Genomic DNA, 23,857 nt, shown 5'->3' on the forward strand with positions numbered 1-23,857 from the left:
GCCAAAGAGATGTGTACGTAGCAGTTACGTTGTCGCAACTGTATTTTCAGGTCAGATCAATCCTATCGACAACCTCCACAAACGGTAGCGAATCTATCAGTCTGATGCAATCAGCTTTCAAACAGGAGTTAGAATTTGATCTCTACCAGCATCTACCCATTTCCGAAGTCAAGCGCAAGAAAATTCAGATGGCTACGGACCAAGATGAATAGCCATCCCGTTCACTTCTCGTCTCTTCGTCGCATCAAGACTTTTGTTAGAAAGTTCAATGACGCAGACATGCCACAACAATTTGCTCTTACAGTATATTCATACATCCCTAACGAATGCCTTGAATCAATATTACCAGTTGCCAATAAGTTTGCGTAAGCAAATAGTCGAAGAACTAATTACTTGGGCAAGCTTCATGAATTTCAGGTAGTTGCTATACCGTCAGTGGAATAGCTGTTCTATAATAAGTGCATACTTTGATCTAAGGTACAAACTACCTGTTTCATTTAAACTATAAGTCTATTTGGACATAAGTCTTCTTGGTCCATGGCACAGCCACATCGCTAGTGACCATCTTCCTATGCCACCGATAAGTATTTCCGTATACGTAAGGTCTATGCAAAACCAATAAATTTCAAATTTTATTAAATTGTAAATAATATAATCTGTATAATGTAAACAATAAAAATTAAAAATACATGATGATACATTCTTTCTTTTGTGCGCTTGCTTCGCGTTGCTAATTAGTGTGGAGACGTTCCCGTGTTTGCTATGCGACGTTTTCTCGTCATAATACGGTAATGATTCGACCAGAGATAACGCTGTCCACGTTTGGCCAAAAGTCGAGCTGTATTATCGAACCACGGAAAATTTTAAGCCCTAAGTTAAGCGACAGTACACCGCCTTTGACAGCTATTTCATAACGCTTTGCGTTATTTAGTACGTGACATGTACGCTGTAAAGTTATTGACTGATGGTCGTTCAATACCGCTATCCTTGGTCGTGCGTTTCTCACACTCCAAACATGGTGCTAAACGAGTTGTATTAAATCATTCATGGCCTCAAGTCTGGTCGTTTGTGAAAAGTCTTTACATAACTCGTGCATAGCTAATAAGAAATGTAGACACAAATTGCATTGCAGTTCCAGAGGAGAGCGTGGAAACCGCCGAGTAATTGGAAAAATCACGGCTTTCAGACACACGAAATCACTGCTATAGTAGTCTCGCGTAGCCAAATCCTTTCCCGGGGACACATTTCCGCGAAAATAGGGTCTGGCGCGGTTGCTTTGAAGTCGTCGTGTTGCCGCTTGTACGATAAACGAACAACTAAAGACCGGATGAGCATGCCACTACTCAGTACTTACTGGTTACTTATCTCCTATCTACACTGGCTGGAATTTTCTTCTCTTTGTCTTCTTGCGAAATGTGTTGTCATGTGTAACTTCTATGTGTACTAGTAGGGATAAATAGTGGAAGCTGGAGGTGGTCTAGAAAAGGATAATTTACTTCGATCAGGAGTGATGCTGCGTAACCGTCACATAAAACAGACGCCAATTAGCATGCCTCAGGCATTTGCAAGTATTGAAATCTTACTTCTGTTTTATAAAAGAGCCGCAACTCCGGTAATGGTTAAGCACAGCATGGATGTTATCAGAAAGCGCAAAGTTTCTAAATCCGGCACAAGTTCCTGACACTACTGTAGATCAGCCTATTTTGCCCTAGCGAAGTACGTTCAGTGGAGATGACCCGAGACTTACGGAGAGTCAGTGCATGTGGTTATGCTGGATGGCCTACACACAGAAATGGCTCTTCGGAAGTCACTGGAAGAGTTGCTGAAAGGCTCAGGTTAGACGAACGCGCTTTCTGAGGCAGACGTTACTACCCCAGAAGTCGCTGAGTCACTTCTGTCAGCTTTTCATCTTGGAAGAACTAAGCACTATCATCAGGTGACCCTACTTGCTCTGCATAGCCTACAACACGCAGCTTTCTTGCAGTCTGGTAGTCTACATGATAAAGTTTCAAAAACAGAATAGACAGAAACAATGTGCACAAATAGCCCACATTTTCGTTTTGGAACGCGATAATTAAATACGAAACGCTAGTTCTGATCTTTGTTCGGGCACACAGAGAGAACAATTTTCCACTAAATGTTGAAGTGTTGGAAGAGCTAACACCAGTTTTGTTGCATTAGATCACACTCATTATGCAAGGTGGATGCAAATACATATCCGAGACATGAAGAATTTCCCAGAGTCTACAAAGTTAAAATTCAAAGACAAAAGTCATTTGATTTAAGTAAAACTGGAAACAGATTTACTGCCATTTATTTGGACCAAGCTCATGAGCAAGAGAACAAACTAGTCAAAAGATTCTGATGGAGCTGCTGGGCCTTACAAAAATAATAACAGAGTATAAACTGCCCGTTCTTGACATGTCAGAAAGCAGAATGACAGTGTTGCTTGCAAAACCCTATACAATGCCACGAGACTTAAACCGTTCCATCAACGATAGGAATTTAGCCAACCTTTAGCAGTATCAAGTATATCTCATTTTTGTGGGAACAGCGCCTTATCTCTACTTTACAAAAGACATGTTAGTACTTTGAAATCTCCACGAGTGAAACTAACTAATTAATTAGCTGCAATAAGGGAACATACTCCCTTCTGACAATGCAGAATACCATAATATTGGACACTGTATCACCATAAGCGCTTACATTTTGGTAAGTTATTTGCAAGATTTGTTGCAACAAGAAAGAAATTGGGAACCCAATTTACATCAGTTGGTAAGAGATTTTCGTCTCGAAATGAGAAGTCAGCAACAGTACGGGGACGAAAAATCTCACAACCACTGTCTTAATGATTACCAAAATATGACACATCATTGGCTCTACACAACCAAGTACTAGACAGACTGGAAAGAGAAACGGGTCTCTACCTCTGTGCGGATGCAGTAGTTTGTGAAAATGAAGTAGAACAACAAAATTACACTGTTGACTTTATTAACAGCCTAACACGATCTGGTCTGCCAAAACATAAGTTCTATTTAAATCTCGGATGTATCATCGTGTACAGTAGATTTGAGAAATGGGTACTGCTGTGGAACCAGACTAAGGGCGCGTTTCTTTATTCTCTTCTGCCTCTTCTGGAAGAGTCTTACACCTCTTCTGGAAGAGTTATCTGGAAGAGTAGGCGGAGACGGAATAGGTTCGAATAAAGAAACGATACGGAAGATGTGGCGCATGCACTCGTGTCAATTCTTTGGCAACGGATGATTTTCGTGTCAAAATGGCATGAGTGACAGCAGAAGTGATGTTGTTGCTTCTTTCTGATGACGAAATAAGATTTTTTCGTCTGGAGAGCTTGAAGAAGTTGTGGCCCCCTTATTGGGTGAAGAGCGCGTAGCCAGAACTCGCATACTTGGATATGTTGAAAGGGTTGTCTGGTTATACGACGACTACACGTTTAGAAGGCATTTTACAATGACAAAGCTGACGTTTAACATTGCGCTGCAAGTCATTCAGAGGTATATGGGAAGGGAGGATGATAGCAGGGAAGGCAGGATGATAGCAGGCCTGGTCGACCATCTGTTTCAACAGATAAGCAGTTGTTGTTAACTTTGTGGTATCTTGCTAACCAAAAAACCATAAGAAGCATTGCGGACAGATTTGGTGTGTGTGATGCAACTGTCCATCGTACTGTTCGAAAAATGATGACTGTTGTCAAGGAAGCCATCATGGATGAGCTGGTGGTCTGGCCAACTGGTGACCGAGCTAAAGCAGCCATTGAGGGTTTTAAAACACGTTGCGGAGTGAAAAATGTGATTGGAGCTATAGACGGGTCTCACATTGCAATCAAAGCACCCAGCCAACATCAAACGGACTATATTAACAGAAAAGGCTTCCATTCAATTGTGTTGCAAGCTGTTTGTGATAATCGAATGTTATTCACTGACTGTTTTGTGGGATGGCCAGGCAGCGTCCACGACTCTAGAGTCTACCGAAACTCTCCCTTATTTCAGGCAGCAGAATCAAGATATTCCAACATTTTCCCAATGGATAGCTTTTTATTAGAAGACGCAGCTTACCTGTTGTCTAAATGGACTTTAACCCCATTTAGGGACACTGGCAATCTTAGTGAAAAGGTGAAGTACTACAACTTTGCCCAGTCTTCAACACGAATTGTGATCGAACAAGCATTTGCTGCTCTAAAGGGTCGGTTTAGGCGACTGAAATACATTGACATGGATTCCACCTCTTTTAGATCAGATGTAGTGCTGACTGCATGTACATTCCACAATGTCTGTATCCTTGGAGAAGACAACTTGGAGGACTTCATAGAGGACATTGAAGAAGATGGTAGGCAAATAGATAATGCAGACAATTATGCAAGAGTTCAAATTGACACTGAAGGAAAATGAAACAGACACACAATAGCAGATGAACTCTGGGCCAACATTTAGAGGCCAATACACTGTACCCTGCTGTGACACAGGCAACTAGCTAGCGCAAAACTCAAACTTACTATCTCTTAGTCGTCTATCATAGTCCACACACACACACACACACACACACACACACACACACACACACACACACACACACACAGACACAGACACAGACACACAGACACACAGACACAGACACAGACACAGACACACAGACACAGACACAGACACACAGACACAGACACACAGACACAGACACAGACACACAGACACAGACACACAGACACAGACACAGACACAGACACAGACACACACAGACACACACACACACAGACACACACACACAGACACACACACACAGACACACACACACAGACACACACACACAGACACACACACACAGACACACACACACAGACACACACACACAGACACACACACACACAGACACACACACACACAGACACACACACACACACACACACAGACACACACACACACAGACACACAGATACACACACACACAGACACACAGACACACAGACACACAGACACACACACACACACACACAGACACAGACACAGACACACAGACACACACACACACAGACACACACACACACAGACACACACAGACACACACACACAGACACACAGACACACAGACACACAGACACACAGACACACACACAGACACACAGACACACAGACAGACAGACACACACACAGACACACAGACAGACAGACAGACAGACAGACAGACAGACAGACAGACAGACAGAATCAAGTTTATTGTCAACAATCTTCACTACTACAAACAGTTATTGTTAAAATGAAATGTTCTACTTGTAGTCCGAGACTATTGCTAATGAGTAAAACACTGAATGTCTCTATCTACTCCCAAAACACTGTCATCTCCTAATGAGCGCACAGAAAGCCTTGACAGCTTCCGCAAAATCACTCTGCTGTTGCATTTTTGAAGAGTAATAGACAGACAGACCCCGGATGACGGGCGTGTAGCATCCAAGTCTTGAAGCCTTGTTGTTTTCGCCTTGCTTGTCCGTTCTCTGGCAATGTCTTCTGCCGAGAAATGTCCATACGAGTCTTGTCATGTTTCGGACACACTGAAGAGAGTTCTGTGTCATATCCGCGACGCTCACGACCCGAATCTCCTCCCAGGGGATTTCATCGCTCGCCTGAATCTTCTTCAGTGCTCATTCTGCAAAAGATGGTACTTGAAGTTGAATCAACACACTTCTCAATGCCGTTCTCGGAAATCCGTTTCTGATGGTCAACGGTCAAGTCAGGGCCATACTACACTCGGCGCATCGTCACCTCCTGGAAGGAACGTCCGGAAGACCCTTTCTGAGTTGCCGCCGTCTCTTACAGTGCCGGATTCATTCTCTGGAGATTCCGCTTGTCATAATCCACCTCAGCGCGTGTCCCTACAGGATGCCCATGCTGACCTAGAGACTGCAGCCTGGAACATTATCCGGGATCTGCCCTCGGATGCCATTCTCAAGGCCATTCCCCCACGGGTTGTACAAACTATCAAGCCTGCTGCACGAGCACTCTTTCACGACTGTTGTGCTGTGGCCCTTCGAAAGATCCATGACAATCCCGGTGACGAGCTAGCATGGAAGCTGCTCTTCCTCATTCCACGCATGATTCTCACGCCTATGGTCAGGGGAGGACGTCATGGCTTTCGTGACGTCAAAGTGAGGTATCAGAAATTTCTCAGTTGGAATTGGTCGGATCTACTTCAGCTAAATGGATCAACTTCAAAGAAGACGCCTCGTTGTAGTGATGAAGCACGGAGAGCCGCTACCCTGAGGTTGGTGAGATGTGGAGAGCTTTCAAGAGCTTCCAGGTTGTTAACCAGCAAAGGCCTAGCTCCTGCCTCAGAAGATACCACAGCAAAGCTGGCTTCCAAGCACCCTTCCAGAGCCACGGGGTTGCATCTTCCTTCTTTGTCTCAAGATTCAATCAAACTGTCAAGCTCAGCGCTGTTTGATGCCATTAGACGAGCTCCACGGGGTTCTGGTGCAGGTCTCTCAGGCTGGCGCTTCGAGCATTTGAAAGTTCTACTTGAAAACGAGCTCACAGCAGATTGTCTTTTTTCCGCTTGTTCGGCTATTGCTAGAGGCATATTGCCTGCTGCTGCAGTAACCCTCTTTTCTTCATCTCGGCTAATTGCTCTGCCCAAGTCCAATGGCGACATACGACCTATTGCAGTTGGTGAAGCTATACGCAGGCTGACAGCTCGAGCTATATGTCAACAAAAAAAGGAACTGTTCTCAAGCTTCTTCTGCCCCATCCAGCATGGTGTGGCAACCGAGTGTGGCACTGAGCTGATTGTCCATCACATTGAGCTACTCCTCCAGCACAATCCCGACTGGGTTGTATTAAAATCTGATGTCAGAAATGCATTCAATTCCATCAGCAGACAACAGATGTTGGAGCAAGTGGTCGGGTCATTTCCAGATATCTTGAATCATGTAGCTCAGATGTATGGGAGGATCAGCCCATTGGTATTCATGCAAGGTATCACTCCAGTTACAATCGAATCTGCAGAAGGGGTCCATCAAGGCGACCCGCTGGGGCCAGTTCTATTTGCCACTGCCATTCATTCTGTTCTAAAAGATCTTCAGGAGATGCATCCGAAGGTTCGTATCTTGGCATACTTGGACGACGTCTTTGTACTGGGTCACCCTACGGATATTCAGTCTGCCTTTCAAGATCTGAAAAAGTCTTTTTTTGCCATCAACATGATCATCGCAGATTCAAAGTGTGAGATCTACTGCCCTTCTACACGTGATCCTGTTGAAGGCTTTGACTGCATACCAGTCACTGATGATGGAGCCATCTTTCTTGGAGCACCCGTAGGCACACCTTCATTTGTTGCCTCCTCTTGCTCGAACATCGCAAAGTCAAAATTCTTACTGTGTAACGAACTTGTTCAATTGGGAGACATACAGAGTGCCATGCTCTTGTTGAGAGGCTCTCACGTCCCTTGCCTGAATCACTTGGCACGCTTAGTTCGTCCTGAGTTGCTCACACAAGCAGCTTCAATTCACGACTCTCAGACAAGAAAGACATTTTGCCATCTACTTGGGTTCAACGAGATTGAGGACATGCCTTGGCGCCAAGCTGTTTTGCCAATTAGACTTGGTGGCTTTGGCATGACTTCGTTGGCTTTTGTGTCGCAGCCTGCCTTTGTTGCATCCTGGGCTCACGCCATTGTGGAACTGCCTCTTCGTTTTCCAAGTCTCTTTCCAGCTGTTGACAGCCTAGTTAATTCAACTACTGGGGCTCTTAGTAACGCCCTGACCCAATCTGTCCCTGATGGAAAGCATATTTCCGAATATCTGACATCTGCAGGCAAAGTTCAGCATCAGCTATCCATGTCATTTGCTCGCTGTGAGGCAGAAATCTTGTTCACAGATGCACCCACAGCCCGAGATGCAGCACGACATCGATCTACAAAAGGAAAAGGAGCTGGTGCATGGCTGAACGCAATCCCGACTTCAGAAGTGCTCGCACTAAATTCTTACGAGTATCGTTTAGCGTCCTTGCTGAGGTTGGGCTTGCCCATTCCACTTTCTGACTGGATGACAACATGCAACTGTGGTGCCTCCCTGGACAGCAGTGGGTACCATCTGCTAACATGCAAAACCGGTGGAGGGCCAGTTTGGTCGCACGAATCGCTCGCATCAGTCTGGTCTGATTGCCTGCGGGAGCTGCACATCCATCATCGAAGGGAACCGAGGCATCGGTATGCCAATTCCAATGACCGGCCAGACATTGTAGCCTTCGACTCAGACTCTGGGTGCAATGTGGATCTGGACATAGCTCTAGCACACCCATGGAGCTCGGACATCTTCCCTAGATCTTCGGAAACAGATGGCGCCGCTGCTGAGAGAAGAGAGGAGAGAAAAAAGTCAAAATACGAGAAGGAATGTCTACCAGGTGGAACTGCTGTCAGTCTCATTCCTCTGGTTATGGAGCATTTTGGACGCTGGGGTGTCATGGGAAGAAACTTCCTGCAGAAACTAGCAAAGAAATCATGTGACGAAATTGGTAGACCAAACGCTGCAGAGTTCCTTGACTTTTGGCGAAAAAGATTCTCCCTTCAGCTGCAAAAATGCAATGCCAAAGTCATACTGAGGAAGATGGCAAGCTTGTCAAGTGACACAAGTAGCGCTAAGTACTCAACCCAGTTCTTTAGCCACTAGGCTGACCTGGGTTATCTTTTAAGTTAAGTTGTTACTGTTTTTAGTGCTTTTTCCTGTGTACTGTAGCACCTAAAACATTATGTCATTGCCTAGCACTCTTTGTATGATAGATGAATGTTTGAAAATATATGTGACAGACAGACAGACAGACAGACAGACAGACACCCGGATGTTACGTGGCAGCGGCAGTTGTTTTGTTTCTCGCTAGTTTGAGTGTACCTACAAGCTATTTGCCATTACAATATGGCTGATGACAAAGAAAACTGTCCGTTTCCGTCGTGTCATGTGTCTGGAAAACTGCAGCGTCTTCTCTGTCATGTTCGTCAAACTCATGACTCAGATGACGTCCCCGCAGAGTTTGTCTCTCGTCTGAACCTACATCGCTGTCAAGACTGTCGGCAGTGGTTTCTAAAGCTGAATCAACATTCTAACCAGTGTAGGAAATCAGCAAGGTCTTCTCTAACCTCAAAGTCTTCACAACGGCCGTCGGGAGATTCGAATCCCCACCCCCGCCCCCCAGGTGCGGAAGCCTCCGAAGGTGCCGAAAGCAATTCGGTTGTGACGCCCGCTGTCGTGAATGCAAGAAGTCACTGTCCCATCGTCTCATCTCAGGTTCCTCCAAGTGTACACGTATCATGCACTGTGCCTTCACAGGCGTGGCAGTTTATACGGGACCTTTCTGTGGAAACAATTCTTCGGGCATCGCCGCCACGAACAATCAATACTATCAAATCAGGTTCAAAAGCCTTGTTTCAGGAATGCTGCCTATATGTTATGCGCCAAATAAGAGACAATCCTTTGGATGAGTCACTTTGGAAACTGTTCTTTTTGCTTCCAAGAATGCTGCTGTCTCCCCTCTCTAGAGGTGGAAGAGCTAGTTCGAAACAAGTGAAGTCTCTTTACCATCAGTTCCTAAATTTTGAATGGGGCAGTTTGGCTAAGTTTAATGAGTCTCAGCCATCTAAGACAACCGTAGACAATCGATTAGAGACACGAAAAGCAGCTTTGAGGCTAATAAGGTGTGGAGAGCTTTCTCGAGCATCTAGAGTTCTCATGAGCTCAGGCCTGGCTCCTCCAACATCTCAAACAGTCAAGAAGCTTTCTGATAAACACCCTAAGAGCAAGAAAGAGATTTCTCAGAGAAAATGTACCAGTGACCAGATATCTTTGAGTAGGAGTCAACTCTTCAAAGCAATTCAAAGTTCTCCAAACGGATCAGGTACAGGGCCGTCAGGTTGGCGGTACGAACATTTCCGTGTCCTACTTGAGAATGAAGAGCTAGCTGATTGCCTTCATTTTGCTTGCTCTTGTATCGCTCAGGGAAACTTACCTGATCCAGTGACATCACTTTTGTCATCATCACGTCTCATCGCTTTACCAAAACCTAATGGGGATGTAAGGCCAATTGCAATAGGCGAAACCCTGCGGCGTCTCACTGCCAAAGCAATGTGCATGCAGAAAAGAAGTGATTTTGCCAACTTTTTCCATCCCCTACAGCATGGTGTGGCTACTGACGGGGGTTTAGAGATGCTTGTGCACCATGTACAACTGCTTTTGGAGGAAGACTGTGATAGGATCTTTGTGAAGACAGATGTCAAGAATGCCTTCAACTCTGTACACAGACAGCATCTGCTAGAGCAAGTGTCCTCAAGACACCCTGACATTTTACATCATGTCTCTCAAATGTATTCTAAACCTAGTTCTCTACTTTTTCAGCAAGGGGGTTCTCCAGTCATCATCCAGTCCGAGGAAGGGATTCATCAGGGTGATCCCCTGGGCCCCGCACTTTTCTCGACAGCAATACATCCAATCTTGAGTGATCTGCAGAATTCAAACCCCTCTATCAGAGTTTTGGCTTACCTTGATGATGTCTTCATGGTTGGTTTGCCCCAAGATGTCCTATCTGCTTTAGATGATCTACGACCTGCATTTGAAGCCATTGGCCTTTCAATTGCCAATCATAAATGCAAGATCTTTTCTGGTTTAGACTCACCATGCCTGTCAAGTAACACAGCCTCGTCTATCCCAGTCACATCTGATGGCACAGTGATTCTTGGGACCCCAATAGGCAGGGATGATTTCATTTTTGCTTCTTGTGATGACACTGCTAAATCAGGCAGCCAGCTATGTGATAAGCTAGTAGATCTAGGGGATGTTCAGAGTGCGATGTTGTTGCTGCGATATTGCCATGTACCTCGACTCAACCATCTTGCTCGAACAGTGTCGCCTGCATTATTACTTCCAGCGGCCAGAATCCACGACTCACTAACCAGGAAGACATTCACTCTTTTGATGGGCTACGAAAATATTGGAGATAAACCTTGGGCTCAGGCTTCCCTGCCAATCAGAGTAGGTGGATTTGGCATGACACCACTAGTATCGCTCTCTCAATGTGCGTTTGTCTCATCGTGGGCCCACAGCATCAAAGAGTTGCCAAACTATTTTTCAAGTCTGAATCAAATTCTTCATAATGTTGTCCACGGTGACCACGGTGATCCCCAGAGAGGTTCTATAGCTCAAGCTCTTCGTGAGGCAGTGCCTTCTGACAAACAACTGGAAGATATGCTACGGAATAAAAGTAAACTACAAAGAAAACTGACACAGGATTTAGCCAGCACTGCCATCACTGACATGATTATGATAAGCTCATGCGATAGAGAGGCAGCAAGACTTCGGTCTTTGCAAGGCAAAGGGGCAGGGGCATGGATAAATACGATACCAACTTCGCAGAAGCTCGCACTAGAATCCCGCGATTTTCGCTTGGCGGCCTGCATGAGGTTGGGATTGTCTATGCCCTTCAAAGGATATATCCAAAGATGTGATTGCGGTGTCTCCCTTGATGGATCTGGCTATCATTTCTTGACATGTAAATGGGGTGGTGGTCCTGTCTGGTCCCACGAGTCCATAGCTGCAGTGTGGGCAGATTGTTTGAGAGATCTCCATATACACCACCGACGGGAACCTAGAAACAGGTACTCAAACTCAAATGACCGCCCGGATATCTCTGTTTTTGACTGTGGCTCTGGGTCTAATGTGAACCTGGACATCTCACTGGCGCACCCATGGAGCTCTGAAATCGTCAGCAGTGCAGCACACACAGATGGAGCTGCAGCACTAAAGAGAGAAGAGAAGAAGCTGACCAAATATTACAAACAACTCCTTCCTGGGGGAGAATCGTTCACCATTGTCCCTTTAGTCCTGGAGCATTTTGGAAGATGGGGCAAGGAATCAGAATGTTATCTACAACAATTGTCCCTCAGATCTACAGACGACTTGGGAAGACTGAAAAGGGCGGAGTTTTTGCTGCAGTGGAGACAACGCATTTCAGTTCAGTTGCAAAAATGCAATGCGAAAGTTATCTATCGCAAGGTAGAGGGTGTGCTGAGAAGTGGCAAATAAGAAGTGTTATCTGTAATAATAGAGAAGAAACGTGGACCAATACGGTCCATATATCATATATGTTTTTTCAAGTGTAGTTTAGACAGACAGACAGACAGACAGACAGACAGAAGGAGGATCAGAACTTTTGCTTCACCATCTCAGTGTGCTTGCTGAAGCTCACCCTGACTGGGTTGTTTTAAAGACAGGTTTGAAAAATGCTTTCAACTCAGTGGAACGATCCCACTTGTTACCTGAGGTGGCAAAAATATTTCCTGACATTTACCGTCACGTCCATCAAATGTATGCTGAGTTTAGTCCTCTAGTTTTCAACGATGGTCACAATGCTCACTTGCTGCAATCACAGGAAGGAGTTCACCAGGGCGATCCTCTTGGCCCAATGCTGTTTTCTGTCGCCTTACACCCATACCTTGTGGATCTTCAAGAAAGCCATCCATCGACTAGAGTTCTAGCATACCTAGATGATATGTTTTTCATTGGCCCCTTGGATGATGTTATTACATGCCTGGATGATGTGGAATCCAGTTTGAAGAAAATTGGTCTTAATATTGCTATTGAAAAATGTGAGCTATTTTGCAATGGTCTTACAACACCTCCTTGTCTCAACAGGGCCATTAGAGTTGTATCATCTGGAATTGACATCCTGGGAATCCCTATTGGGCAACAGCAGTATGTCACAGAATCTTGTTTGGACATCGCAAAATCAGGCCAGAGCCTTTGTGAGCAGATTTCATCTCTTAACGATCCTCAATCTGGAATGTTACTACTACGCTACTGTCATGTGCCTCGCATTAATCATATGGCACGGTCAGTGTGTCCTACTCAGCTAAGGTCTGCAGCTAGGTTCCATGATCAGCTGACAAAAGAAACCTTTTTGCAATTGGTTAGTTTTCGCAATATAGAAAATGACCAATGGCTGCAAGCAACTTTGCCCGTTCGCAATGGTGGGTTTGGGATGACATCAATAGAAACAACGTGTCATATTGCATTTGTATCCAGCTGGGCTCACTCTTTAAGTCGTCTTCCTCATTTGTTTGGAGATCTCACTAGTCCAATCAAGAACATCTCTTGTCCAATTCCAAGTTGTACTTCTGTTGGATCCATTAGTCATCAGCTTCATCTCGCTCTACCTGAAGACAAATCTCTAGCTGATCTGATGTGTAACACTAAAAAGTTACAACAAAAATTGAACTTGCAAAGAACTGACAACATTGTATCTTCTATTCTTGCAAACCCTCAATCTAAGCGTTCTTCTGCAAGATTTAGGTCTCTTCAGGGAACAGGAGCAGGTGCGTGGCTTGACTCAATACCACAATCAGCGAAGTTTGCATTAAAGCCTGGCGAGTTTCGTCTTGCAACACGCTTGAGACTGGGTTGTGAAATGCCCTTGGGATCTGTTGTGTCAACCTGTGAATGCGGAAAAGATGTTGACAGAGATGGCTATCACCTTCTAACATGCAAGAGCGGGGGCGGACCTGTCTGGACTCACGAAACACTGTCCAGTGTATGGAGCAGCTGCCTACAACAACTTAAAATGACACACCAAAGGGAACCAAGGAATTGCTACATTAATAGTAATGATAGACCTGATATCATTGCATTTGATGCACAATCTGGTTGCGATATCGAATTGGACATTTCTGTGGCTCACCCATGGGCACAACAGATTCTTTCTCAAGCAGCTTTGGAAGATGGTGCAGCTGCATCCAAAAGAGAGCTTGAAAAGGCACAGAAATATGGTGGTGAGTGGAACATGTGGGGTCGCACCTCTAACTGCATTGCCTTGGTTTTCGAACATTTTGGAAGATGGGGACAAGATGCTGTTGACTTTCTCAATCGCTTGTCACACCAGTCAACAGATGAAGATGGAAGATCAAATGGCAGAGAGTTCAAGACGTACTGGCGTCGCTGTTTATCAATAGCTTTACAAAGATGCAATGCTAATGTTTTATGTAAAAAATTAGGAAGAGTAGTACGATCAAAGGACTCAACTGAACCGTGTTTTGCTAATTAGATAGATTGATAAAGTAGCCCATTATGGGCTCTTAGACTTTGTGATTTTAGTTCTAATTGTCTTAGACTGTAATAGCGATGATGTGTGAAAATATATGTATTGACAGACAGACAGACAGACAGACAGACAGACAGACAGACAGATTCATTTATTATCATCAAAACTCTACGTATGTACAGGAAACTTTCAAATATCTACCAGTCCTTCATAACTAAGCAAATTATAACACATTAATGGACTTGGCCTACAACATTGCAGTCAAACATTATGCCACTGTCATTTGTACTGCATGAAAATCTCGACAGCTTCCTCGAAATCACTCTGGCGTTGCATCTCTGAAGAATGATGGAAAATTGCTTTCTCCAGAATGCCTTAAAACGTTGAGCATTGACAGACAGACAGACAGACAGACAGACAGACAGACAGACAGACAGACAGACAGACAGACAGACAGACAGACAGACAGATTTGTTCCCCTCGTCATGGAACACTTTGGTCGCTGGGGTGAAGAAGCCACAAAGTATCTACAGGAACTATCTCGCCGATCATGTGATGATGCTGGCAACAATAACTGCAATGAGTTTATGTGCTTTTGGCGAAAGCGGTTTTCAATAACACTACAGCGGTGCAATGCAAAGACAATAGCAAAAAAAAATTCTATTCTTACCTTTAATAGTTGTAACACTGTAGATGACTTTGTCACACAATTTTACATACATTAGGTATAGATAGCAGTATAGTTGTAGTGGCCGCATAGAGCCTGCTTAAACTCACCTTCTCTTCATTAGCCTGTAGTAGTGTTCATGTTTGAAATATATGAGGATTGACAGACAGACAGACAGACAGACAGACAGAAACCATATCCGCCTGCTGCTGGAGTTTAACAAGGACTGGACAATCCTAAAGACAGACGTAAAGAACGCGTTTAATTCCATCAGAAGGTCACACTTGCTGCAAAAAGTATATGAATCTTTTCCACAAATATACAATCACGTGTCTCAAATGTATTCCGACATCAGCTCCCTAGTCTACACCAATGGAAAGAGGGTATCAATACTTTCTTCAGAGGAGGGAATCCACCAAGGAGACCCACTCGGTCCTGCACTATTTTCCATTGCCATTCAGAGCAGTCTGCTAGAGGTGCAAAGAGCTAATCCAAATGTCACTTGCTTAGCATATTTGGATGACGTTTTCATCTTGGGACCAGTCGATGCTGTTGTAGCAGCGTCAGCTGATCTCAGATCTTCTTTTTCACCTATTGGACTAGTAATTCAAGATAAGAAGTGTGAATTGTTTATTTCTGAGGTATCACCACCTTGTGATGTCTCATTCCCGGTTTCAAGTGATGGTGTTATCATACTGGGGATCCCCATTGGCAACAGCTCATTCATCTCAACAGTCTGTACTGACTGTGCCCAGTCGGGAAGTTTACTCTGTGAGGAATTGCTTCAGCTGGAGGATACACAAAGTGCATTGCTTCTCCTTCGCTATTGTCATATTAACCGTTTGTGTCACCTGCTAAGGAGTATTCCTCCTCAAGATTTAAGTCACGCTGCGGTCATACATGACAGACAAACACGCACTGCCTTTACCAAACTACTGAACATTGATGAAATGACTGCTGAACCTTGGGCACAGGCAACTCTCCCTGTGAGGTACGGTGGTTTTGGAATGACCCCTGCGACCCATCTTTCACCAATAGCATTTGCCTCTGGTTGGGCTCATTCATTCCATGTGCTGCTGGATCGATTTCCAACCCTACAGCCTTTGGTAACCTCAGTAATCAATGAAACAACATCATCAATAGCACAAGAGAACAGCATTAGTCATCACCTACAGCAGTCCCTGTGTCCAGGTCAGGCCCTATCAGATCTCCTCTGCAACACCAAAGGGCTTCAGCACAATTTGACTGAAAAACAGACAAAACTCAAAGTTCAGGACATGATTGAAAGATCTGCGACCAAGGATGCAGCTCGTTTGAGATCTCTTCAAGGGAGGGGATCAGGAGCCTGGCTAGATGTCATTCCCAGCTCAAGAAAGCTTGCAATTTCCCCTGGATTGTTCCGCCTGGCAGCTTTATTGAGGTTGGGTATGCGTTTGCCATTGCCTCTGTCAGCAACCTTATGTGATTGCGGCACAGCCTTAGATCCTGAAGGATATCATCTGATTACTTGTAAGACAGGTGGGGGACCAGTTTGGTCTCATAATTCAATAGTCTCCGCTTGGTCCGAGTGTTTGAAACGCGTGTCTCTTCCCCATACCGTTGAGCCAAGAGACTGTTACAGCAGCTCTCAGTCCAGACCCGATATTGCCGTTTATAATGCAACCGACTTTAACGTTGAGCTCGACATTTCCTTAGCCCACCCATGGAGCACCGACATAATTTCAGTCGCAGCTACAACTGATGGATCTGCTGCTTCAAAAAGGGAGGGAAAGAAGAGAGAGAAGTACAGCAGAGAGACTCACACTAGTGGGGGTTCTCCATGCCTAATTCCACTGGTGTTTGAGCATTATGGCCGCTGGGGAAATGCAGGAGAAAAGTTTCTCCATCAAATCTCTCTGCGATCACGAGATGATGACGGCAAGGTGAACTCCAGCGAGTTCAAGACTTATTGGAGACGATTAATGTCCATTACTTTACAGCGGTGTAACAGTATGGTTTTGGCGAAGAAGATTGACAGAATAGTGTGTAGAAATGACTCCGTAGCTGGTTTTTACAGTTACCAGAGTGTACGTTAAGCTTTCATTTCATGACCCTTTGGGTCATTTTTCTTGGACTCATAGATAGTGATTTAGCGTTGACTGTAATAGCGTTGATGTTTACCAATAGATGTTTTTGACAGACAGACAGACAGACAGACAGACAGACAGACAGACAGACAGACAGACAGACAGACCATCTGGCCCGGACTGTACATCCGAATAATATTAGGAAAGCTGCTTCTATCCACGACTCTATGACGCGCGCAACATTTTCACAAGTACTAGGCTTCCCCGAGTTGGTTCTTCCATGGGAGCAAATATCACTGCCAGTACGTCTGGGTGGATTTGGTATGTCATCCCTGTCGTCCACCTTCAAACTCGGTTACGTGGCTTCATGGATACACTCACTTGCTGAGCTCCCACTTCGTTTTCCTGCTGTAATACCCATGGTTGACAACGTGGTTGACCATCAATTTGGTTCAGTTGGTGATGCTCTTGCCAAGTCCATACCTCCTGACAAGCTTCTGTCTGACTATCTGGCAAATCCTAAGAAACTTCAAAGCAGACTTTCAAATCAGTTCTTTGCAGACCAACTACAACTTTCATTAAATAACTCTGCTACGGCTAGAGATGCCTCTAGGTTATATTCCCTACAGGGAAAAGGAGCTGGAGCATGGCTAAATGCAATCCCTGCAACACAAGGTTTCGCATTCAAACCCTGCGATTATCGCTTGGCGTCGCTTGTGAGGCTTGGATTGCCCATCTCTCTGTCACATTGGTCAGAGGCATGCAACTGCAGTGCACCACTGGATGACAGCGGATACCACCTACTCACATGCAAGACCGGTGGAGGCCCTATTTGGTCTCACGAATCAATTGCTGGGGTGTGGTCTGAGTGCCTCAGGAGCCTCCAAATCCACCATCGACGGGAGCCAAGGAACAGATATGTCACTTCAGATTGCAGGCCTGACATTGTCATGTTCGATTCTGAATCAGCTTCCAACCTCGACCTGGACATCTCTCTAGCCCACCCTTGGAGTGCGGATGCATTTCCAAGCTCTGCTGATAGAACAGGCGTCGCTGCTAAACAACGAGAGAATAGGAAGGCGGCAAAATACAGCCAACAAAAGCTCCCTGGGACTTCAGTTCTCAAAGCCATCCCCTTGGTATTCGAACATTTCGGTGCATGGGGAGAAGAGGCCAGGAACTTCTTGCGAAAGCTAGCAGCTTTCTCATCAGACGAAGTTGGTCAGCCAAACGCACCGGAATTTGTGGACTTCTGGCGTAAACGATTTTCAGTGCAGCTGCAAAAGTGCAACGCACGGGTCATTCAGAAGAAATTGAATGTGTTGTGTGGTGGGTGTCAGATTCCCGAGTCACTCAGCACTCAATTCTTTTATCATTAGTGTACTTTTAGTTGTCTCTTTTGCCTCAGAAAATATGTATACACTTACCTATGAACACTATAAAGCATTTAGCTTTAGTCGAGTAGTTTCTGCTGTGATGTATGATAGTGTGATTGTAAGAAATAAATGATTCTTGACAGACAGACAGACAGACAGACAGACAGACAGACAGACAGACAGACAGACAGACAGACAGACAGACAGACAGACAGACAGACAGACAGACAGACAGACAGACAGACCATCACAGAGAGCCACGTCATCGATACATTACATCTGACAACCGCCCTGACATAACAGTTTTCGATGTTGGATCAGGGTCCAACACAGATTTAGACATTTCGCTAGCACATCCCTGGAGCAGTGAAGTAATTTCAGCATCAGCATCTACGGAAGGTGCTGCAGCATCCAGGAGAGAGCAGAAGAAAACGGAAAAATATAGCAGAGAACGACTTCTTGGTAAGGAAACAGTGACAGCAGTCCCACTAGTCTTGGAACATTTTGGTCGATGGGGACAACAAGCAGAAATGTACCTACAGCATTTGTCAAGTAGATCAACGGATGCCTATGGAACAACAAATGCCTCCTCATTCAAGACACATTGGAGGGAGCGCATGTCCATTCAGCTACAAAAAGCCAATGCTCGAGTCATCTACAGGAAAGTGGAGAGACTTTTAGATGATGCTAGTTAATTTGTGTTTTTCCAAGGCCATTTGGCCTTTACTTTTTTTTAGTAAAGGAGCAAGCACGTGTGTAGTTAATTGGACTGATGAGGACATTGTGTTGTAGAGGATTTAGCCTCCATCTGTACGTACTTTGTTCTATTGAATAAAATACCTTTGACAGACAGACAGACAGACAGACAGACAGACAGACAGACAGACAGACAGACAGATTCATTTATTATCATCAAAACTCTACGTATGTACAGGAAACTTTCAAATATCTACCAGTCCTTCATAACTAAGCAAATTATAACACATTAATGGACTTGGCCTACAACATTGCAGTCAAACATTATGCCACTGTCGTTTGTACTGCATGAAAATCTCGACAGCTTCCTCGAAATCACTCTGGCGTTGCATCTCTGAAGAATGATGGAAAATTGCTTTCTCCAGAATGCCTTAAAACGTTGAGCGCTGTTAAAAGGATGTGCATGAGTGGTATTGTAGCTTTGCCTAGATATATGAGACAAAAACTTGTGTGCGTGCGAGCCCCACAAACCAAAATGTTCAAAGACTAGTGGAACACACTTGGATGATAAACCACCATGCAGGACCTCTCCTGAGTATTTCTTTAGTTTCTTCTCCTCTCTTACTTTTGACAGACAGACAGACAGACAGACAGACAGACAGACAGACAGACAGACAGACAGACAGACAGACAGACAGACAGACAGACAGACAGACAGACAGACAGACAGACAGACAGACAGACAGACAGACAGACAGACAGACAGACAGACAGACAGACAGACAGACAGACAGACAGACAGACAGACAGACAGACAGACAGACAGACAGACAGACAGACAGACAGACAGACAGACAGACAGACAGACAGACAGACAGACAGACAGACAGACAGACAGACAGACAGACAGACAGACAGACAGACAGACAGACAGACAGACAGACAGACAGACAGACAGACAGACAGACAGACAGACAGACAGACAGACAGACAGACAGACAGACAGACAGACAGACAGACAGACAGACAGACAGACAGACAGACAGACAGACAGACAGACAGACAGACAGACAGACAGACAGACAGACAGACAGACAGACAGACAGACAGACAGACAGACAGACAGACAGACAGACAGACAGACAGACAGACAGACAGACAGACAGACAGACAGACAGACAGACAGACAGACAGACAGACAGACAGACAGACAGACAGACAGACAGACAGACAGACAGACAGACAGACAGACAGACAGACAGACAGACAGACAGACAGACAGACAGACAGACAGACAGACAGACAGACAGACAGACAGACAGACAGACAGACAGACAGACAGACAGACAGACAGACAGACAGACAGACAGACAGACAGACAGACAGACAGACAGACAGACAGACAGACAGACAGACAGACAGACAGACAGACAGACAGACAGACAGACAGACAGACAGACAGACAGACAGACAGACAGACAGACAGACAGACAGACAGACAGACAGACAGACAGACAGACAGACAGACAGACAGACAGACAGACAGACAGACAGACAGACAGACAGACAGACAGACAGACAGACAGACAGACAGACAGACAGACAGACAGACAGACAGACAGACAGACAGACAGACAGACAGACAGACAGACAGACAGACAGACAGACAGACAGACAGACAGACAGACAGACAGACAGACAGACAGACAGACAGACAGACAGACAGACAGACAGACAGACAGACAGACAGACAGACAGACAGACAGACAGACAGACAGACAGACAGACAGACAGACAGACAGACAGACAGACAGACAGACAGACAGACAGACAGACAGACAGACAGACAGACAGACAGACAGACAGACAGACAGACAGACAGACAGACAGACAGACAGACAGACAGACACAGACAGACAGACAGACAGACAGACACAGACAGACAGACAGACAGACAGACAGACAGACAGACAGACAGACAGACAGACAGACAGACAGACAGACAGACAGACAGACAGACAGACAGACAGACAGACAGACAGACAGACAGACAGACAGACAGACAGACAGACAGACAGACAGACAGACAGACAGACAGACAGACAGACAGACAGACAGACAGACAGACAGACAGACAGACAGACAGACAGACAGACAGACAGACAGACAGACACACACAGACACACACAGACACACACAGACACACACACACACACACAGACACACACACACACACACACACACACACACACACACACACACACACACACACACAAACTCTATGATGTCTTGGATTTGTCTTGGGCAAGGGTCTGTAGCACACCCAACAGTCTTTTCATGACTTCCATTTTGTCATCATGCATCTTCTTCATCACTTCAAGATACCGATTTTCTTGTTTATTCCTCGGTTCGTGTATCTTCTCAATCATTTGGACAATTTCACTTTTCTTCTTATTTTTGCTACTGGGTTTCCTTCTTTTTTTTTCATAGCATGTATAGACGTCTTTGCCTTCTTTGCAGAGCTCCCTTCGCAGTAGTCTGTTGATGGCGCTCTCTGACTGTCATCTTCATTGGCCATGTCATCAGTCACATCCTCAATTAGGCTTGTGTCCCAAGTTGCAGCAACTTCAACTGGTTCTACACATGGTCTCCCTCTCAAATATCAGACAGCTCCTCATAAAACTCACATTCACGCTTGCCATTTCCTATAGCCCCAAACAACGATGCATCATATTGCTTAATTAAGCTTAATTAATTAATAAAAAATGGTATCACAGTACCACTTTTGTTGTTGTGGTCTTTGATTCGTTTGTATGCAGCCTTTAGAGTCTTCCATCTGTTAGAACACTGCTCTTTAGTGACCATTATCCCCTGAGTTTCCATTTCTTGCGAAATGTTCCGCGATACAATGTTCTTGTTTTTTTTTGTCTTCAAAAAGAAGCCATTTCTCTTTTATAAGAGCGAGAAGCATCTTCGTATCACCATCTGTCCACCTCTTGTCTGTGCCTGTTGTTGTTGGTGCTCTCTTTTCACACACTGAAGACTGCTGATGCAAAATGTCAGGAGATTGCCAACTAGAGTTGGTCGCTGGCGAGCTGGTTGTTGGCAAAGTCTCTGGTTGTACATGTAGTTGCATGTCGTCATAGGAGGGACGGGAAGACAGACATGGAAGGCCAGACGGGCGCCACATCAAGGGACCCTCGGAGGAGCGGTCTGGTTCAGGAAAGTGAACAAGACGTCGCTGGAAGCAGTTGAGGATGATAATGCAGAATTTGCAAAGTTGAATGTCAGGTTAACGGTAGTTGCATGGTTTCAAGAGGGATTAAGACCTGACTTACAGACAGAATGAGAAAGGAACTTGCCTACAAAACGACCGACGCGTTTCGCAGTGCGGCAGTTGCTAGTCTATGTGCCAGCAACAAGTAGAAGGCTCAACGCGCTGGACGGCGACCTGGCAACGTCGCCGCGGCTCCCGACTACATAAGGCCGATGTACCACATGCCAGCCTGGATGCTGAAACATGTTCGGGACGTGCATTGTAGGCAGATTACGGAAAAATTGTCGGACATGCATTTATAGCTGTTGTGTAGATTGTGATATTTTTGTTTTACTGGTCAAAGGAATTGCTTTAAGGTTTATCATCAGTATAGTATGTTAGCTAAACGATGTAGATTAGAGGTAAGTAGACTACGCAAGCAGGGCTCTGACAACGACAGAATAAAACTCCGTTCAAATCGAGTAAGAACTACTTGCAATCGTCTTTGGGATGAAAAAGTTTCACCACTACACCTACGCAAGACCAGTATCGGTAGAAACTGATCACAAACCTTTAGAAACTATTTTCAAGAAACATCTACAAAAGACACCAAACGACTGCAAAGGACGCTTCTCAGGCTACAGCGTAACGACATCACAGTTACGGACAAAGGACCCTCGTCCAGCCATCTGGAAGTTGAACATATCAATATGGCGGATTAACTACCTCTACACAAGAGGCAATAGCACAAATCCAAGAAGGAACAGCGAAAGACCCTATATTGCAACAGCTCAAGCTTGTAATTCTACAAGGTTGGCCAAACAAAAAGCAACTTCCACCTGATATAATATCATATTACAGCTATCGAGATAAGGTAGTTGTGCGACATAATATTTATTATATACAAAGGTGATAGATGTGTCCTACCAAGATCACTGAGAGTAAAACCTTGCAGAAGATACATAGCTCACATCAAGTGCCCGCATCAAGAAAGTTCAGGATATTCTGACATCGGCAAGAGCGAATGAGTGTCTACATGCAATAGTTTTCCGTCGCTGATACCCAAGCATACCTTTTGTTCATGGTCTGCAGACGAATTCGCAGCTTGCGATTCTTAGTTCTAATAATAAAATGACATTTGAGCGGCAGACAAAAAGGCATCACATGCAGCAAGCAACGCGTTGCCGCAGCTCTACAAAACTGTTTTACAAGAATATTGTAGAGCCAGTAGGCTAGACTTTGCTTAACCCTGTACCATATATTGCACGTAGACTAAAATAAAAATTGGTCATGTCCGGTGTGACCATCGGAGACGCAATGAATGGATCTGTACAGCAGCAGCATTGTCAGCCTTGCCACTATGCCAGTAAAAAAACTATGTTGCGATTTACGAACATGTCTCCCGGTGAGACACAGCTAGCTAGGGTATTGGTCGTGAAAATTGTCTGGGTGTGTTTAAAACTTTTACTTGTTTAGCCCCTTGTTTTCCACTACGGTGTGTGGGATCACTCAGATAAGAGTAGAACACGGCCGAGAATTTTACTTGATGCTGTCTGTTCAACAGGCTGAGTTAAGAGGGAACCGCTCTAAGCAACGATACAGCCAGTCTAAATCAACTATGGTTAACGTGCAATACGCCACAGTATTAATTGCTGATCTGATCTATCCAATACAATGAGATGTGCTACCGAGCAGAATCAAATGATAGAGGATTC

At 44.9% G+C, this 23,857-nt stretch overlaps 6 protein-coding genes across 6 annotated transcripts; all 6 read left to right on the forward strand.

Annotated features, from left to right (window-relative positions):
- Positions 1–3,698: 3,698 nt before the first annotated feature.
- Positions 3,699–4,409, forward strand: LOC134187660 (putative nuclease HARBI1). Its single transcript, XM_062655812.1, has one exon. The coding sequence runs from the start codon at positions 3,699–3,701 to the stop codon at positions 4,407–4,409; it is 711 nt and encodes a 236-aa protein (XP_062511796.1).
- A 1,057-nt stretch (positions 4,410–5,466) lies between these two features.
- LOC134187661 (uncharacterized) lies at positions 5,467–9,441 on the forward strand. Its single transcript, XM_062655813.1, has one exon. The coding sequence runs from the start codon at positions 5,510–5,512 to the stop codon at positions 8,669–8,671; it is 3,162 nt and encodes a 1,053-aa protein (XP_062511797.1). The 5' UTR covers positions 5,467–5,509; the 3' UTR covers positions 8,672–9,441.
- On the forward strand, positions 8,915–10,811 carry LOC134187662 (uncharacterized). Its single transcript, XM_062655815.1, has 2 exons — positions 8,915–10,717; positions 10,788–10,811. The coding sequence occupies exons 1-2, from the start codon at positions 8,915–8,917 to the stop codon at positions 10,809–10,811; spliced, it is 1,827 nt and encodes a 608-aa protein (XP_062511799.1).
- On the forward strand, positions 10,659–12,151 carry LOC134187935 (uncharacterized). Its single transcript, XM_062656109.1, has one exon. The coding sequence runs from the start codon at positions 10,838–10,840 to the stop codon at positions 12,068–12,070; it is 1,233 nt and encodes a 410-aa protein (XP_062512093.1). The 5' UTR covers positions 10,659–10,837; the 3' UTR covers positions 12,071–12,151.
- Positions 12,152–13,002: 851 nt separating this feature from the next.
- Positions 13,003–14,529, forward strand: LOC134187804 (uncharacterized). The gene has a single exon (XM_062655966.1). It carries the CDS (start codon positions 13,026–13,028, stop codon positions 14,082–14,084), a length of 1,059 nt encoding a protein of 352 aa, XP_062511950.1. The 5' UTR covers positions 13,003–13,025; the 3' UTR covers positions 14,085–14,529.
- A 2,512-nt stretch (positions 14,530–17,041) lies between these two features.
- Positions 17,042–18,193, forward strand: LOC134187803 (uncharacterized). The gene has a single exon (XM_062655964.1). It carries the CDS (start codon positions 17,042–17,044, stop codon positions 18,191–18,193), a length of 1,152 nt encoding a protein of 383 aa, XP_062511948.1.
- Positions 18,194–23,857: the final 5,664 nt, after the last annotated feature.

The sequence above is a fragment of the Corticium candelabrum genome, chromosome 12 (genome assembly GCF_963422355.1).
Source record: "Corticium candelabrum chromosome 12, ooCorCand1.1, whole genome shotgun sequence".
In the NCBI taxonomy this organism is placed as follows: domain Eukaryota; kingdom Metazoa; phylum Porifera; class Homoscleromorpha; order Homosclerophorida; family Plakinidae; genus Corticium; species Corticium candelabrum.

Coding starts and splice junctions, on each gene's coding strand:
- LOC134187662 (XM_062655815.1), top strand. CDS start 8,915: ATGGCTGATGACAAAGAAAACTGTCCGTTTCCGTCGTGTCATGTGTCT. Junction 10,718..10,787: donor CAGTCACATCTGATGGCACA/GTGATTCTTGGG, acceptor CTGCTAAATCAG/GCAGCCAGCTATGTGATAAG.
- LOC134187804 (XM_062655966.1), top strand. CDS start 13,026: ATGACATCAATAGAAACAACGTGTCATATTGCATTTGTATCCAGCTGG.
- LOC134187803 (XM_062655964.1), top strand. CDS start 17,042: ATGACGCGCGCAACATTTTCACAAGTACTAGGCTTCCCCGAGTTGGTT.
- LOC134187660 (XM_062655812.1), top strand. CDS start 3,699: ATGATGACTGTTGTCAAGGAAGCCATCATGGATGAGCTGGTGGTCTGG.
- LOC134187661 (XM_062655813.1), top strand. CDS start 5,510: ATGTCTTCTGCCGAGAAATGTCCATACGAGTCTTGTCATGTTTCGGAC.
- LOC134187935 (XM_062656109.1), top strand. CDS start 10,838: ATGTTGTTGCTGCGATATTGCCATGTACCTCGACTCAACCATCTTGCT.